The following is an 18,986-nucleotide window of genomic DNA, read 5'->3' as shown; positions in this document are numbered from 1 at the left end:
GGATATTCAGTGAGGAGTAAAACCATGCTGAATTAATCATTTGTATGTAATCATGCCAAAACATGGGTGTTTTCAACAGTTTAAATAGTGCCAAAGTTTAAGTTCAGTAAATAATTAATTATAGAGAGTCTCTTGGCAAATTAAAGAAAACAACCTTCTGGTTCCTTAACGAAATATGCACTCTTTTTAGGATATGATAATGACAATCCCATCAATTTATTTGTTGTTCTGTCTTTAGGAATGCCCTATTTACGTAGGGTACAGCTAAAATATTAATTCAGAACCTACTCCCCTTTCCCTTCTTAGGCTACAGTAAGCATCTTCATTTCTCAGGATGAACACATGCTGGACAAACTCTAGCCTTATTCTGGTTTTCATTTCAATTTCCAGGAACATAAAAATCTCCCATAATTAAATAAAATGCTGAGAGGTTGGGAATAGATTTTCACCCACTTGTATTCTGAAACTATAAATGGTTTCTGAATGTTTTTATTTCTCTAAGATGAATTTCGTTTATGTGGGGAACTTGCAGCTGCATAATTAAATCTTGGTTTGCCAAATATCAAAAACACATGTATTGATTTAAACTAAGGGAACAGGCCACAAGCAGCTCGGCTGATAAGGCAAGGGAGAAGCCTCTGCAGCTCTTGGAAGGCTTCCTGAAGCAAAGAAAACTAAGAAACCTCAAGTCAGACGTTGAAACCGATCAGCTTGCCTAAATCTCAGCCCCACTCTCACTTCGGCATTCCGCGCAGTCCAGTGGTCGAAAACAAGAGCCATATGTTTTCATGCTTTTCAAACCTGTAGCTGGGGAAGCTGCCTCTTTGCCCCTCATCTCCTCCTTTATCCTGCTAAGATTCTAATAAGATCTACAAAAACGTTTCATTCACACTGCAAATGAGCTCCATTGCAGAATAAACTCTGGCATGCTATAAGAGTAAAATAAGATCTTAAGGCACAAACTGGGGTGTCACTGAACCACACCCCCCACCGCCATTTTAGGAAGAAGTGTCGTTTGGAGAAATTTCATTTCAGAGTCAGTAACACAGGACTTTTATGGCAGACAGCCTTCTGGTGTCCATGGAGACGTTTCCCCCAGGATAATAGCCCTAAATAAATGAGGGGGACACTTATTTTTCTTTAACCAATCTCCACCTGACTTCTGAGAAGGTATTAATGATACGAGCACAACAGGCACACAGTTAGGTTCTTCGTAGGTACTAGAATCTGGTTAACTTCACACTTTGGAGACGGTTACACACGTGAGCTAGAGTCTTAGAATTAAACAGCAAAAATACGTTTGCTGATTTGTTAAGACAATCTCTTGCTTTCAGCTCACCATACTAATTTATATAATCAGAATGTTTGGAAAATGTTAATTTAATTTGGCTTGATTAAAAAATTCTAGGGGAAATAATCTTTGAATATAATATTGGATTCATCCTTCTAGCAATGGATATAGGCATTTGGAACTAACGCTTTATTATGGCCAATCTCACTGAAGCATGAACAAAATGATGAGTTTATTTAAAACAGGGCTTTCCTACAATGGGCTGTTTCACTTGTGTCAGGAAAGGACACATGCTCAGCTCAGGAAATCAAATATGAGATTAAGAAAAGCCTTGCATGCAATTTTGAGCAAGAAACTTGGGCTTCTCCACCCAGATAAGAATAGTGCATACACTGCCATGAACCAATGCTATGACAAGTTCAAGAAAGGCCTCTCCAAGCAGGTAAAAGTAAATGTTTCTATACTTGAATATATTTATTTCTTAGACCCTGAGATCTGGGAAAAATCATAGAGATCACCTAAGGATAAATGGAGCATTAATGACACACAACACGATTTTACGTGGTATGTGGGTAAATGTAGATAATTCCATTAACTTATGTGGCTTTGCATCTATATAATATTTTACTTACCTGAATATATAAATATAAGTAAGACAATGAAGGTAATATATCAGTGACTGAAGGTGATGAAATTCTGTTTTGGTCCAATATTTTCCTGATGCACTAATCCTTTCTCGTTGTAATCATCAGCTTCTTATTAGACATTTTTCAGTCTCAACAAACTCACTCTAATGACACTTTAATTGTTAGAATGTTTTCCCTTCTATGAAGCTGAAGACTACCTCTCTTAAAATGACTCCCCATTAGCATCTTCAAGAAAATAAATGAGTAAGAAGAGAGAAAGTGAGAGAGAATAGATGGTATAAAATGCATTTAATTCCTCTTTTATGTGAAAGTTCTTTGATCATGTGAAATCAGCTAAATCTTACCTCTGCAGAACTATGCATTTCCAGGTCCTTCAACATTTTTCAGAAGACATGATTTAGTTGCTGCTATTCTGTGTATGTGAGAGAGGCAATGGGATATTCCAAGCATGATCTGAGTAGTGTGAAGCAGGAATTTTTGTTTCTTCCTTCATTTTGCACATGAATTTCCAGTAATGTAGCCTAGGACTGGATTAAGTTTTTCGCAGACACATCCTCATGTTGACTCATGCTAAACTTACCCTCAACTAAAACCATCAGGCAATTTTTTCATAAATTTGGTATTAAGTCAAACCTTCCACATCCTGTGTTTGTACAGTTCAGTTTTGGACCTAAAATCAAGACTTTGCGTTTATTCCCATTAAGTTTCTTTATGTTTGATTCAGTCCATTGTTCCAGATGATTCTGTCATCAACACATTATCAACCCCTGTAGCTTTTTGGCATTCACAATCTGATCAACAGCACTCTGTGCTCAGCAGGCCCGAGTTAAAAACACATTTTGAAGAAAAACTTTTTTCTTGCAAGTTTATATTGATGGACTATTCATTAGCAAGCTTTGGGTACAGTTTCTTGAATAACCAATAATCCTTCTAGAGCTACGCCATCTGATATACATTTCTCTGTGTTGTCCACCAGATTATCATGAGACAAGGGGCTTCTCAGGTCCAGGAGAGTACCCTTACTTGTGGTGAAGTCCAGAGGTTGGAAAAGGAGTTTTGCAGTCTACACACTATTGATGGTTTGAGCAAGATGACTCATCATCAGGGGCCAGGACTGTCTTGTGCATTGTAGATGGTGTCGCTGCATTCCTGGCCTCTACCTAGCACCTGGCCATTCCCTTCCCACGCCCGTTCCTCCTTCTAAGTTGTGACAATCAAAGATATCTCCAGATACAGCCAAATGTTTCTTTGGGGGCAAAATTGTTCCTCCCTGAGAACTACTGTTCTAGAATCCAAATTCCTCCAATTTAATCTTATAATTCAGTCTACCTCTTATGGCTTTTTTTTTTTTTTTACCTTTTCATATCTATAGCCATGAACAGGTTATTCATATACAGCACCAAAATAATTCCTTATCTAGAATTAAATATGTAGGTACATTAAAATGAGATAAGGAAATCATACAACAGATAATGAGAGGAACGAAGAGGGATTATATAATTCTAAAATTTAGAGTTGAGTTTAAATTAATCCTTGGGTAAAATAGTTACAAGGAATTGAACCTTGCAAAAGGAACTATATGATTTAAGAAATCATCCATAAGGACTTTTATATCTGGATGCTCATCAAAGCATTATTTGGAAGAGTGAGAAATGGGAACAGACTAAATGTTTGACAATAGATGATAAATAAGTAATGGTATATTGATCTCACAGAATATTAGACTGTCATCAAAATGGCATATTTTCAAAACATTTTTGACAATGGGAAATGCTCATGATATAATGCCATGGAAAAAAATGAGACATTATATATGCAGCATGGGTATTAAGTTTCAAAGAAAATATATACATAGTAAAAAGGTCATAAGAATATTAATAATTGTTATGGAATTATGCATGATCATGTTAGTCTTCTTTATGTTTTTTATGTCTCCAAAATTTTCTTAATGAACTTACTTGTTTGTAAGTTTTGTGTTCCTGGGTGGTACTGGATAAGCAGTCCAAATTCTCTTAGATGAGAAAGCACTGGCAAGGGTTTCTCTCTTGCTGGCAAAAAAAGTATGCCAGTAAAGTAGGATGCTTCAGAAAAGGCACATGAGAAAAATGACAGTATTTTTAGACTGGTTTATTCAAACCTCTTGGGAAAAAAAACCTGTGTGTCATTTTTCAGAGTTTAATATTCCAACCAAATCTTCTTCAGGTCAAATGTTCTTAGACTTTAGGATACTGAAGAATTATATTGGGCTTGCCTATTAAATACAGATTCCTGGGTTCCAAATTGCAAAATTCTGATTCTGCAAGTCTGCTGTGGGACCCAAAGTTTTTTATTTTTAACAAGCTCTCCACGTGACTCATTTTGATGCTGGTGGTCTGGATGATTTGGATGAATCTTTCTTATTTAGCCTTTAAATTTTAGATCATTTCTTCCTGATTATACACTAAATAGAGTTGGTGTAAACCCTCCATGGTATGTTGATTAACTGCAACAAGTTGGGTTTGCCAATTTCTATGGTGTAAATACTCCCACCATGACCAATATCAAGCTACCAGTGGTTTAACAACCAGCTCCCCAAATTCTTCTCACAAGCTGATAATTCATTACTGTTTCTTATTTTATTCTATTTTTTTCCATGGCCACATCATGAAGAGCAATACACTCACTGAGTTCTTTCAGAGTTGTGAGTTGGTTTCCTATGGATGATGGAGAGCCAAGGAAAAGGACTCTAGGGTTGAGAGGAATGCCAAATGTTGAGCCTCCACCTCTACCCTCTGTGGCCCTCCATTCCTGAGCTGCTGAAATGCTCTTGGTCATTAGTTCTATAGCACCCAACCATAAAATCAACTCCTCCAGTTTCTTCCCCTCTCACATGATTGAGACAATATTGTCTCTAAGAGACCCATCTCAGATGTGTTTTACATGTTCATGTGTGGGAAGAGGCCTAAGTGGAGGCTAATAGTACAGTTCTTTCAATATGCGGACCAGACATATTTTAAGAAAATTGGACCTGATGCCTATATAGCCAGCTGAGGTGAATTTACAGCCCTGCTTTTAAGAACAAAACTCCCTCAGGCACCTGCTTCCTTAAGGCAACACCAGAAAGGAAATGAACTCTTGCTTAAAGACAACCCACCTTATTTTATGGGTTATCAATTTTCTAGCAGGCCCACAGTTCCCTAGCTACTAAGAGTAAAGCCTCCCAACCCCAAGCAAGTAGTGAGCTACAAAAAAAACATGAAGTCTGCCTTCTAGCAAACAGCCCAGGTTCCTGAAGACAAGGCAAGGATGTGATACCTCTGTAAGTGAAGTCAGGGGAGCAGGATCTATAATGTGGTCTCAGCACATTGATGTGTTTGCCAATATATGCATTAAAATCTTCGCCTGAATTATATTTTACATTACAGGATTACTGAATCATGGGCTATGTTGGAGAATCATCTTCCCTGTTTCGGGGGCAGCTCTGTCAGATGAATAGTCAACAATATCAACCCCTTGATTTCCTTCTAACTGCTCCTCTGACCCTGGAACTGAATGCTTATCAACCTCTTTAAAGGGAGAAAGGACTAAATAGGGTTTCTTCCCTTGCTATGGATAAAGTCAGCCTTCTGGATCAGAACAGACTGCAAGACAGGAGTCAAAGTTTAACAGTAGATACTCAGCCTGTTCTTTTCTAGAAAACAGGATGAATGAGTATGATTTTCTTAGTACACATTACTAGACTATTAAAATGAGTGCAAGAATGGAGTCTAAAAGCTACAAGGACTATTGTCACTAATGAGCAAGTGACAAGTTGGACAAATGTGACTTCATGCATGGTGAAGTCAGAATCAAGTACTTAAAATTATATGCTAGTTTTGTCACAATCTCAGTCTTTCTCCAAGTTCCATTTTACTGTGAAGGTGAAGAACTTTCAGGAGAAAAATGAATATTCAATTACATGTTTCAAAATCAGACATTTACACGTCGACCTGGAGTAAGTACCAGAGTTAACCTCAAAGATAAATGAAGGGCCTCTTGTCCAAATGGAACACGGAGCTCCTCAAACAGGAGAATTCAGCCCTTGCAAACTGTCATTATTTCAGTAAACGAAACCAGCCCTTTAACAGATGGGCGACATACTTCGCAACTTGCTGATAGGCTAATAAAAGACACTGGCTTTTTTTTAAAAATGAAGGACATGCACTTCTCAAATTACACCCCCCCAAATGGATTTAGCAGAATAAAATTAAGAAGGCATACAACAGCTTGACAGAAATTAGGAACAGACTATGGGAAATTTGATAGTTCTAAACATCAATATCAAAATGACCTTTTTATTAAAAAAAAAAAAAACTCATCGTTTAAACCATAGGGAAAATATACATTGATAGAGTCAAAACTGGAGTAACATATTTTGGAATTATAAGTGCTGATATAATAAAAATATAAAGCTAGTTTCTTCTCCAAATATAATAAAAATTCCCCAGAAAGGCAGGTTCCTTTTTACATCAGGTACCTTTCCTTCTGTATCAAACTCTATGCTTCTTGAAATAAAATTTCTCCAGTTGATGGATGCAACAACCCAATTAAGCACAGGTTATGGACCCAAACAAAATAAGGAGCTCAGCATTTCTGCTCACCTTTCACGTTCTTTCATTTTTTCCAGTTCTTCTCCCCTCAGGCCTCCATGCTTCAGAGAGCCCTTCTGCTCAGCCTTGCCACCCCTGTCATCTTTCTTCTTTCCAAATCTAGAAACACGTGAAGGAGGAGACGGCTGTTAACAATCGCCATGTTCTTTCGGGGGTAAATTGAAAATATTTATGAACTGAACTCATCAACCCGAAAGTCTTTATTCTAAGTGGTACAAGATCATTTTGCATAAAATGGGAGTAAAATAAGAGACTGAAAGGCAAAAATAATAGTCACTAAATTCCCCTCCTTTTCCTCGCTTCCATCTTTCCATGGTGGTATAGATTGTGCAGCGTGCACAAAGTCATGTGGTTAAAGAGTAAAAATCTCAAACCACTGGTTCACCAGAAATGAAAGAACTGAAAGGTCATCATTAATACCTAACTAAAAACTGACCGAACTCCTAAACAGCCCTCTGGAGCTGTAAGTGGCATTGACGTTTGAAGTTGAACTCGCAGGACTTGATAATGATGGTGCTTCAAGGGACCTCGCCAAACATCTAGTTTGCCATGCTCATTCTGCACATGAGACTTTGCACCTTGATCACCTAAGTTCAGGGAAGGGATTAGATTAGAACTTGGGTTGTCTCCTATAGTGCCCTGTGTCCTTCAAACCACACTCACTCCTGCAGGTAGCCCCATCCTCCCAGATTAGCTTTGGGCTCCTGTGCTCTCAGCACTCCTGGGTGCCTGGCATATTTGCAGCTAATTGGGCACAGTGGCCATTATGATACATTATTTTTTTCCTCCAGCTTTATTGAGATATGATGGGCAAGTAACCTTGTGTAAGTGTAATGTGTACAGCTATGGATTTGATACATTTCTAAGTTGTAAAATGATTCCCACCATAATAGTAGCTATGACTTTCATCCCATCACATAATCACTATTTCTTTTTGTGGTGAGAGCATTTCAGATCTATTCTCAGTAACATTCAAATAAAGGATACATTTTTATTAGCTATGATCACCATACTGTACATTAGATCCCAAACTTGTTAATCTTATAACTGGAAGTTTTTACCCTTTGACCCAAATCTCCTTAATTTCCCCTCTCCCCAAACCTTGGTAATCACCACTCTACTGTTTCTCCGAGTTTGTCTTTTTCAGATTCCACAGTGTACATGTATATATGTGTATGTGTCTGTGCATATATACATATATATGTGTATATGTTTGTGCATATATACATATATATGTGTACACACACACACACACACTGCATCTTCTTAATCCATTCATCTATTGATGGACAATTAAAATATTTCCATATCTTGGCTATTGTAAGTAATGCCACAATGAGCATGGGAGCAGAGATACCTGTGTGGGATCCTGAACTCAATTTCTTCGGATGTATACCCAGAAGTAGAATTGCTGGATCATAGGGTAGTTCCATTTTCTTTTAAAGTTTTTATTAAATTCCAGTTAGTTAACATACAGTGTAATATTACTTTCAGGGGTGCAATTTAGTGATTCAGCACTTCCACACATCACCCAGGGCTCATCACAGCAAGTGCGCTCCTTAACCCCCACCGCCTATTTCACCCATCCCCCCACCCACCTCCCCTCTGGTAACCATCAGTTTGTTCTCTATAGTTGAGTCTGTTTCTTAGGATGCCTTCCCCTTTTTCTTTTCTCTGTGTTTGTTTTGTTTCTTAAATTCCACATATGAGTGCAATCACATAGTACTTGTCTCCGACTTATTTCCTTAGCATGATACTCTCTAGCTCTATCCATGTCATTGCAAATGGCAAGATTTCATTCTTTTTTATAGCTGAGGACTATTTCATATTTTGTGTGTGTGTGTGTGTGTGTGTGTGTATGTGTGTGTGTGTGTGACATCTTCTTTATCCATTCATCAGTCGATAGACACTTGGGCTGTCTCCATAATTTGGCCATTGTAGATAATGCTGCTATAAACATCAGGGTGCACGTATCCCTTTGAATTAGTATTTTTGTGTTTTTTGGGTAAATATCCAGTAGTGCAATTGTTGGATCTTAGGGTAGTTCTATTTTTACTGTTTTCCACAGTGGCTACACCAGTTTGCATTCCCCATGGTGCACATGGTTCCTTCCTCTCCATGTCCTCACCAATACCTGTGTTTCTTGTGTTGTTGATCTTAGCCATTCAACAGGCATGAGATGATACCACATCGTGGTTTTGACTTGCATTTCTCTGACGATTAGTGATGCCGAGCATCTGTTTAAGTGTCTGTTGGCATCTGGATGTAGTTCCATTTTTAAATTTTGTGAGGAGCCTCCATGCTGTTTTCCATATTGACTGCACCCAAGTTTGGTGGTTTGCCTTCAGACCAAGAATGCACTAGGGTTCCCTGCAATTATGATACTTTAAAAGAGCATTGTGTTTCCTTAGCACTGTTAGGAAAATAAAACTGCATATTTGAAATAATAATAATAATAATAATAATAATAATAATGCTGTGGTTATTACTAGGACACATTCTCAAATAACAGGCATTTTCTCTCACAGGTATTTTCTTCAGAAGCAATCCCCTATGGTCTTGGCATCAACACACATGAAAAAGGAAAGTAACTTGATACTCTGTTAATAACCAGGGAAAAGTAACTCATTTATGCATATTCTTAAGTTAAAGATTCTTTTCAAACTATGGAAACCCCATTTATCCTTGGTTTCTTATTAAATAGCTGCAAATTTTACTTCTGTGTTTGCTTATGTGTGTCTATCTTTAGCTTGGTCATTTTACCTCTGTAATTATCCATGTATCTATCTATCTATGTATCCATCCATCTATCCAACCCGAGAACCCTATACATGCTCAGACTGACTGACCATCCCTAACATCCTCTCAACATATACAGTGAGTCAGAATCTCCTCACATGAAGACCTCACTCATAAACTTGAAACTCCCATCTTCTTCAGATTTCATAAAGATGAATTAATATTTGTTCTTTTAGGATTGTGCTTCAGTCCAAAGCAGAGGTTGTTGGTCATGTGGCAGCCCTGGGTATCCCACATGGGAGACCTTATTGTTAATACCCATATTTCTGTTGTTATCAGAGTTCAAAGCACCCTGCTTTCCTCAGATGCCCCTCCCAGTCTTGATTCTGCTGTAAACTTTTCAGTTTACAATTTCATTGAGCAAATCTTTGCTCATGAACTTTCTCTTTCCTTCCCATTGCCATCTGGCCATCTACCTTTGCTTCTATGGCAGTTCTTTGGCTGTATCCAGTTTAATTTGGGGATTTTGGTGAATCAGCTATGAATTTTCACTTCATCATCCTCAGCCTCCCCCACCCCCAGTCTCCCTTCTCTTTCCTAATCTATTCTTCTTTCCCACTGAAGAAATGACCTAGTGTCATTTATAGACTAGGAAAGAGAAAAAATACTGACAAAATAAAAGATCAGTAACTTTGAAATATAATTCAGATTTGTTGACATAGTCAAGATCTCTCTTTAACCTACAAAGCAGGAGACATATAAATAATGTGTGTTTTCCTATGTACATTCTTTGGCTTTTCAGGCACATGTAGAAGAGTCTAAATTTCTTTATGTGAGAAGTTAATATCTTTGTACACCACTTAAAGAAATACTTTTTCCCTCAAAATGTCATATACACTCAAATAGAGTAAAATTGGGCCAAAAAAAAATCAAAATTCTGGGAAGTGAGGATAGAATAATGCTTCAGAAAGTTGATGAGGGCAAAAGTGTTGCCAAAAATTCCATAGATATTAAGCATGTTTTTCTTCTATGTCCCCAATTATTTCTTCTAAATTTGAAGGTTTGGATTTTCTAAGATGAAAGAAGTCTTGTTTTTGAAGGGCAAAACTAACCTATACCTGAGTCTACCCTTATCTTTATTACCACAACCAATGAATTGTTTTTTCTTTCTGCTGCTAAAATACTTCACTTGTGCTGCAGTTCAAAAACAGCTTATTGTGTTTTCATCACAGAGGAATAGGTCTGATAAAGGTTAGTTGTAAGTAAATTCTGCAAAGCATTTTCTTCTTAGCAAGAACCATCAATAATAGTCAAATCAACCAATTCCACAAACAATATAAATGTTTTGATTTAAACGTCATGATCATTTATTAAAGTTTCCAAGAAGGAAGGCAGAAATAGCTGTGAAATTTATTTCATTAGACAGAGAGAACAGTCATAACTTACCTTATTTTGTAAAGTTTGGGTAGGTTCAAGAACAGAATTATAAAACAATGATCTTCAAAAGGACTCCCACATTGTTAAGATGAGGAAATTGAGACCCAGAGAAGTTAACTGCCTTTATTTATTAACACACTGAATTCTTTTTTCCAATTTTGCAATCAGATAACTTAATTATCAGTGGTAGTAGCAGCAGTGGTGGGAGGGTGGGGGGAGTTGGGAGAAAAGCATCAGTTTGGTGAACTGTGTACGCCTTGTTCTCCTTCCCACGTCAGCCTTTTTGGGGGTCACTTCCCAGCCTTTCTTACTTTCACGGACATAGAGAAAGAGGAGTTGGGGAGGTTCAAATACATTGATTCATCTATCCATTAGTTATTTTTGTGAGAAAAGTCACAAGAACTCTAAATGGTTGAAATTACTATTTTGCATTCTAGGGTCTCAAATATCCCCTGCATTCCAGGCCTCCCATTATCTATTACCTAGGAAATTTGAGAGTTGGCCATTCTGGGCTAGGTGCCTTGAGGAAATTGCTCGTAGGTCAACCTTGCTTTATATAAAAGATATTTTCCTAAAGAATTCAGTGCAAACATATGGTTTGAATCAACAAAATCTTACTTTCCATGTACCTGGGAAGCCTGTTTAAAGACTCTTATGATGGATCTTTTTGTAAAGTGGAAAAATCACCTTTCAACATACCCTTTATTTAAATTTAGATTTTCATGAATTATAAGTTTGCTTAAAACACCTGTCCCGGTTCATTTCTATAGAGAGGCTACATGAAACAGCTCTATGGAAAACCAGCTTTCTTTCTGTCCTTCTTTCTTCTTCCATACATACATTTGCTTAAAAAATATTTACCAGGGATCTACTCTGGCCTATTTCACTTAGCATCATGTCTTCAAGCTTCATCTATGCTATAGCACATGTTAGAATTTCTTTTTCTTAAGGCTGAATAACATTCCCTTGTACATACATACCATATTTGTTTATCCATCCATCTGTTGATGGATTTTTTGGCTGTGCTCACCTTTTGGCTATTGTGAATAATGTTATGAACACTCATAGAGGAGAACAAAGCTCTTGATAAGAGAAGAGGACAGGGATATACAGAACCTCCAGAGAGGCTGGCCTTAGATAGGAAGAGACTCAAGAAAAGCAGCAGCTAGAAGAGGAAACGAGTTCAGTTAGAGAGTTGATGAATGGACAGTGGAGGAGTTCCCACGTAACTCGTTTGTTAGGCAACATGATGCAACATGTGTAAGAGAAATGGTTTCTATCCATAAAATGGGACTTCTTGGTACAAATTGAGAAATCAAAGGGAATACACTATACAAAGTTGGAAAGAATCTCAGAAAAAAACACCAAAACCAGACCTCTTTGGTTGCAATTTTTTCTAGGTTGGGAGGTCCTTAAAGGCCATCTGGGGAAGTAGAATTTAATAATGGTTCATTCATTCATTCATTCATTCAATAATTCATTCATTTACTGAGTTGCCATGACACTTCACATGGATTATTCACATGGAATGTAACCGTTTACACCAACAATTGTGAAGTAAATACCTAACTCCTCAATATAATTACCTAAACATGCTCCAGCATCTTATTGTTTTCCAGATGATAAAGATTTTAGTATAATTCTTAGTAATTATCCCCGAATTTCTTAGCAAATTCTATTTGTTTTTATTCTGTTTCTATTTCTTTCCTTGAGTTTTCTAGGTAATGATGACTTTTGGATCTTTCACAGATTCTCACGTCCCTCGACAAATGATCCAAATCCAACAACATGTACAGCTCCATCCTGCCTCTGTTCATGTCTAGTCTCTCATTTAATTCACTTCTTCATTCTGCTAAGTACTGCCTGTCTACGGTTTTCCTCCTAGATCTCGCTGGGCTGTTAATGCAGCTGTTAGCATTTGCTCATCTTCCATTTAGTGCACACGCTGTATAAAAGCAATCTTGAGCAATGGTTTATGAGGACTGAAAAGTCCGGCAAGGAAAAAGTTCACTCTGGTTTCAAATTAGTGGTGAGCTATGAATCCAAGGAGAGCTGCAAATGTGAGACAGAGTGTATTTCTTCCTTTTGCAATCTGGAAGTATCTTTGGTTGTCAAGGATGCATTTGGAGGGGCGCCTGGGTGGCTCAGTGGGTTAAGCCTCTGCCTTCAGCTCAGGTCATGGTCCCAGGGTCCTGGGATCGAGCCCTGCATTGGGCTCTCTGCTCAGTGGGGAGCCTCCTTCCCCCTCTCTCTCTGCCTACTTGTGATCTCTCTGTCTCTGTCAGGTGGATAAATAAAATCTTTAAAAAATTAATATAAAAAAATGATGCATTTGGAAAAGGCTACAAGATTTTATTATTACTAATGTTATACTTGAATATCTACAGAATGATGTCAGATATGAACATGCAGCAACTTCAAAAAACAACAACGACAAAAAGAATATGCACCAATTTACAGTCAAAATATGTTCCAGACTTTGATAATGGTTCATTCTCCCTGTGGCTTGCTGACTTACAAGCTATGATATTGTCTTATCATTTTGTAAATTAAACACTTTGAAATAGCTCAAGCAAAATATGGGGGCAGAGAAGTTCACAGACCTTTGACTATATTTTCCATAGTTTATTTTGAAATTCACCCGTAAAAGGATTCTGTTGTCTGATGCATTCTAAGTTGGGTTCTGAATTAGCATATGCATATGCTGATGAAATCTACTTCCATGTATTGAATCTCATATGGTTTTGAGCACTTTGGCTATTGCTTCTCTTTAAAATGTATGTCACAAAGGTCTTTACTTGTTTATCTGAGATGGCTCCCATTGTACTTGAGAGTTAATGGATCTGATAAAAATTCAATGAAAATTGACCAATTAGAGAGTCTCCCCCATTTTTTGGTACCTTAGGGCATTGCCTATTTTTATGCTAATATTATTGATAGAATAATGAACAGATTTGTGTTTTTTGTTAATGTTGAGAAAAAATATTTTACTTTATTTTTAGCCTTCCACAGTATACATGATTACCATGCTACTGCCTGTGATTTTTCAGGAGGGAGATGGAGTACTACAAACTCAGTTTGCTTTCCATAACAGAAGGGTTGTAATTTAAGCCACTCCATGGCATGCAAAGGGAAATAGGGTTTTGCCTTATAGGATATGTTCACAAGTGGAGGCTGTGTGAGTTGATGGTTTAGTAACTGAAGAAAAACTCAGTATTAAAAATCTTTCTTGTTAACTAAGTGGGTCAAGCAGTTGAGGTTCTGTAAATGATTTCTAATTAAAATGTTAATTTCTGATATATTGTTTGGACACTTATTTTGGGTATGTTTATATGTTTCCAAGATGAAGACAAGCTATAGGAAAACAACAAACATGTCTAATTCCACTGATATCTTTACTACTTCCATTGAGACCAATATTCCTACCTACCCTTTAACAGCTACTTGCCTCTGGGTTGTTGTTCATTCCCAGGATGAGATTCCCAAACTGGTGGTCATGGAGACTCTTCATTCCAAACCAGGGAACCTTCAGATCTCAAATGTGTTGATATTTGTTTTTAGGATTGAAAAGCAGGGAGGTCCTATAACATTCTAAGATTTCTGCCTAAGTGGATAAAACATCTGCTGGGTAGAGTCTTAAGCAGCTCTTTGGCTCTGAATTCAGCTGCTGGGAATCCTTGAGCTAATTTGCTTTCCCAGACTAAGGAGCGAGGAAACACAATAGATTTGGAAGTACTGAATATATTATAAATAATTCTAGCAGGTCCAGAAAGCAAAGTGAAGCAAAATGTTACATCCCCAATAACCCATCTTCAAACAAACAAACAAACAAAGTTAAAAGGGCATCTGGAAGACTGATGTGCAAGAATCAGTTAAGGGATTTGGGAGCCCCTGGACATATACTTTTGCTGAGCACTTCGGTAGCAAATGAAAACTCCACTCAGAGATTATTAAAACAGCACTCTGTGAGGAGAAAGAGGGGAAAAAATATGAAAAAGAGGCCAGAAATTAAAATGAAACGAAAATAAGCGTGAAGGAGTGAGCAAGAAAGATAAAGATACTAATAAGGTATGATTTTCAGATCCGCACAGGGACTATAAAAAGCTTATTAACTATCACGACCACACTGGGTTTTAAGTTATTCTATCCTTCTGCTTTCCAGAAGAATACTCTTCAGGAGCACGTGAACTTTGATTAATTGTTTTCATACGTTCTCACTGGCTTTAAGACATTGTAGGCAGGAGTCTTAGTGATTCAGACTAAATGCTTATGATTTCTGGGAAATATATTTAACAGGAGCATTAAAGAAATAGATCTTTTTTGCATTTTTATGTTTTCTTAATAGTTAGAAAGGCTTTTCTTTTTTATTAAATGTTTACTTATTTCAAAGCGACAGAGTATGTGGCTTCTTCCTTTTGATCGTTACTACTTTTGAGTGGATCTCTGAGCATCTCTGAAGGTGGCTTGAGCCATAGACAGCTGATGGCCTGTCCTTAAGAATCTCATGCTGACTCAAACAGCACATGGCTGGAATCTAGATTTTTCATCTGTGTGCTCACAGCTCCCCCTTTTCCCCTTTTCTCGACCTCCTTTGTCCTGGAAACCTGGGCCCTGGGAAGGGAGTGTTCTGAGACCAAATCACACCCCATGTGTAAACTTTTTCTCTACCAACTGTGGGAGGTTCCCCCACACCCATGGCCTTCCCGTGCTCAATCTGCCAGGGCTCACTCGTCAGTGACCACAGATTCATCCTGCAGAAGGAAATGTCCCTCCATAGGAAACAGCTCTGAGATTCATTCACTGGCAAGTGGGGTCATTTTAGCAAACTGCCTGGGAAGGGAAAAACTGACTCATGTCAGTGAAATTAAATCCGGGGGGGGCGGTTAATTAAAAGTCCTATGGAAACTGGAGACCTCGTCTCTAGTCTCTAAATAGAATGTCAAGTACAACTTCTATTCTAATAGCATAAATTAGCTTATGTATATGTTCTATAAAATCCATTATCAAGAGAACAGATGATGGTGCCTAACTCATTATGTGTAAAGAACAAAAGGACAATGTTAAGAAATGGCTGATCTTTTTTTTTCTTCTTTTTGGTACAGTGACTTTGCAAAGGACCATTTTAAAGGGAATCTGGATATTACTGTTCCATCTTCAGAAGTTAAGAGAAACAGGGCATATTTTCTCTGGAATTCCATTTGCTCTAAACAAGAATAAAATGATTGAGCTCCAGACCCGGTCTAATGGGAGTAAAAGTTATCTTTATAACTCTGATTAAACAAAAAAAAAATGATCACTTCTTTGATGCCCAAATTAGCATCTTTTCTCTAGCACACTGAATTAATTAGTTGAGTGACAAAAGAATTAGCCCGTGTAGGATCAAAGCTGAGATCATATTTATCTGAAATTTAAAATTAAGAACACACAGCTCTATCCCTCTGTAGCTCATGTAATGTTCTTTTATGTTCTATATATTCTAAACCTTCTGCATGTCACAGAAAGTACAACTAGGGCTTTATTCTTTTTTTCATTTCATGTTCTTCTTCTTTTTAATATATAAAATGTTCCCTGAAAAGACAATGAGAACATCACAGAATTTTTTTTTCCTGGGGGTGGGAAACTTTTCCATTGTGCCATAAAAATCTTAAATTATGTGGCTTTTTTTTTTTTGTCAAGCATTTATTGTGCAAATACAAAAGAAGCAAAATAATTAATGCACAATAGAGCTGGTAAGAGAGCCTTAAACAATAGAAAGGAATTATTATATTGATTCTTAAGAAATGATACTAAGTTTGAAACTAGTTCTTAAAAGGTAGAAGCTCTCTTAACTTTGGGCTTTTTTTCCCTTCTTTTTCTGCAGAAGAAAAAGCAATTTTGAATAAGGGAGAATTGCTGGGGGTTAATTTCTGGGACGTCTCAGTTCACTAGAACTCATATTTGATGTTTTTTTGATGTGTGTAACATTTGTACTGAACAAAACAAACTTGGATAAGCATATCCGTCTTTAGCCAAGATGCGGAGGGGAGTGGATTCACGGAGGAGTTCGGAGATGAGGAGGGCTTGTGCTGAAGTTAGCGCCTGGATTTGGGGTAGGGCACTATTTTAACTCCTCAAGACCCAAGACAGACTCTTTACTTGTTTCCCTTATTTACACATACATGTATGCATTCAGCAAACGCTTACAGAGCACTTACTTTGTAAATCTAGTAGATGCTAAGGTTCCAAGTAAATTGGTCCAAGTGGTCTCCACTCTCATTCTTCACAGTGACGGATACATGGTAAAAATCGAACAAGTATTGCTGAACACAATTAAAGATGAGGTAGGGATTTCAGGGATATGCCATTTGTCTCTTTTCTTCATGGCCTCTATCTTAGAAGGACCCAATGGTCCCTTATAACAAACATGTTATTCTCCCATAAAGCTCCCAAAGTAGAATCTACTGTCCCTATGGGCACAGAAGTCACCAAACTAGCTTAATGTAGGTGTGGTAGCGATAAGCTAGCCACAGCTCTGGATGTCTACTGCCACAGCAAGACCAAACGGTGGACAGACAGTCACTTATTCACCTAGGGAAGGTAATGAACACTTGGCTATCCCAGCGCCAAGGGGGCACTGAGTCACCTTAGGATTCTATCTCCTGATGGCCAGTTCTGTCATGTTGTACAAATACCCTGTTCAAAAACACCAGGCTGAATTCTAGAATGAACTTCCAAACGCAAAGCTGTCATTAAAGATGATTAATCTGCAAGATGTCATCTATAAAAAACATCATGCCTATCTCATACTTAGCCCTTTAATTTCAGAGTTTCAGAAATTATGGCCTCTTTGATCTTAGGCTTCAAATAAAGATAGGCATGAGCTAGTTGCCTTGTCCTCCAGATTTTTGACACTACTCATCTTTGTCATTAGTTTGTCCTGTCCTTAACAGAATTCCAAATGATAACACCTCCATCTGTGCTCTTTCATAAAAGACTTCCTTTGGAAAAAGAGGCAATTTAAAAAATCTGAGCCTTAACTTAGTTTGTACGGCAAGGGATCAGTTTTCAATATTTTTATGTTAGATTTAAAGTTAACTAATATCCCTCTTATTCAATAAGCCCCTGAAGAGGAGGCCACAAAACTGAACGGATTCTCAACTATGAACAGGCTGAGATGGGGAAAAAAATGTATCTATCCTGAATGTATCAAGCGAAAGTCTACATAATACTTTGACTCTTCTAGGGCCCAAAAGTCACAAGTCTTGTGAAATTTTTCAAACCTATGCTGTCTGGAAGGGTCTCTCCATTCATTCTTTATATGTCAAAAAACCCCTTTCCTTAGCTTTTCTTGAATTTAAAATCTTGGGACTCATACATAAGACAAGGTGCCAACTACAAAATGAGGCATAATTTATTGTTTTTGATAGAGTTGCTGCTTATCCGTTGAACTGCATGGTGAACATCCTAGGTTCCCTCTGCGTCCCAGAGCACGTTATACTGAAGGAACTCGGCCAAAGTGACACTCACTCAAGGGCCATCCAGCAGCCAACGACGTTCCTTTGTCCAGAGGGGACCAGGCAAAAGACAATAATTTTTTTCGTAGGACTAGATTTCCCATAGGATTTTGACCTGGTTTTATAAAATGGATATAATTTCTTTCTCCAACAATATAACATCCCTACAGAAAATCTATCCAGGATTAAACAACAACATCACCAGCAATAACTTGGTTTTTGACAAGGTTTTCTAATCACTTGGAATTCATAAAGACCTATTACTAGTAACACACATCATAAAAGTATGCTTTCCCCTGGAGATGTCTAGTAGCATAGCACAGTGATGATTTACAATTTGACCAAAGAAATCAGAAATTGATTTATAGTCTGTCCAAAGCATCAGGCTCTTATTTGCTTGTCCACTAGACTGTGAAACTACTATTCTGCTATATAAGTATATTTTCTTATTCCTCCCTTTCCTGTACCAATGGCTAATTTTTCCTTTCTTCAATAGCACAGATGAATAATTCCCTGCAGATTCCTAGTCCTATTCCATAGCTCAAAATGGCTCTGACTGTTCTGACAGAATGATAAAAGAAACCAATGCTAGGAAATTTGTGTGTAGGTAATTAAATGCATACCATATAAAGTACATAATTAAATGAATCAGAGGTGTGAGCCTCTGGGTAGAACATTCTAGATGGAGTTCTTGGTGAGCATATCTTTAAAAAAAATGTAGATGATCCAACCAAGTACATTAACCTGAGGG

General features: G+C 37.6%; 1 protein-coding gene across 5 annotated transcripts in view; it reads right to left on the bottom strand.

Moving 5' to 3' along the window:
• Window positions 1-18,986, bottom strand: part of PARD3B (par-3 family cell polarity regulator beta) — a 1,059,813-nt gene that overhangs the window by 206,801 nt on the left and 834,026 nt on the right. For 4 of the 5 annotated variants that reach the window (XM_047720837.1, XM_047720838.1, XM_047720840.1 and 1 more), the window contains one exon: window positions 6,558-6,665. In XM_047720837.1, coding sequence (XP_047576793.1) covers window positions 6,558-6,665 — 108 coding nt within the window. Of the gene's footprint in view, window positions 1-3,877; window positions 3,987-6,557; window positions 6,666-18,986 lie in introns of those variants that run through there. The other variant, XM_047720841.1, reaches the window with a different exon arrangement.

Source organism: Lutra lutra, chromosome 3 (assembly GCF_902655055.1).
Source record: "Lutra lutra chromosome 3, mLutLut1.2, whole genome shotgun sequence".
NCBI classification, from domain to species: Eukaryota; Metazoa; Chordata; class Mammalia; order Carnivora; family Mustelidae; genus Lutra; species Lutra lutra.
Note: the sequence above shows the minus strand (reverse complement) of the source record. Positions and strands in the feature narration are given on the sequence as shown.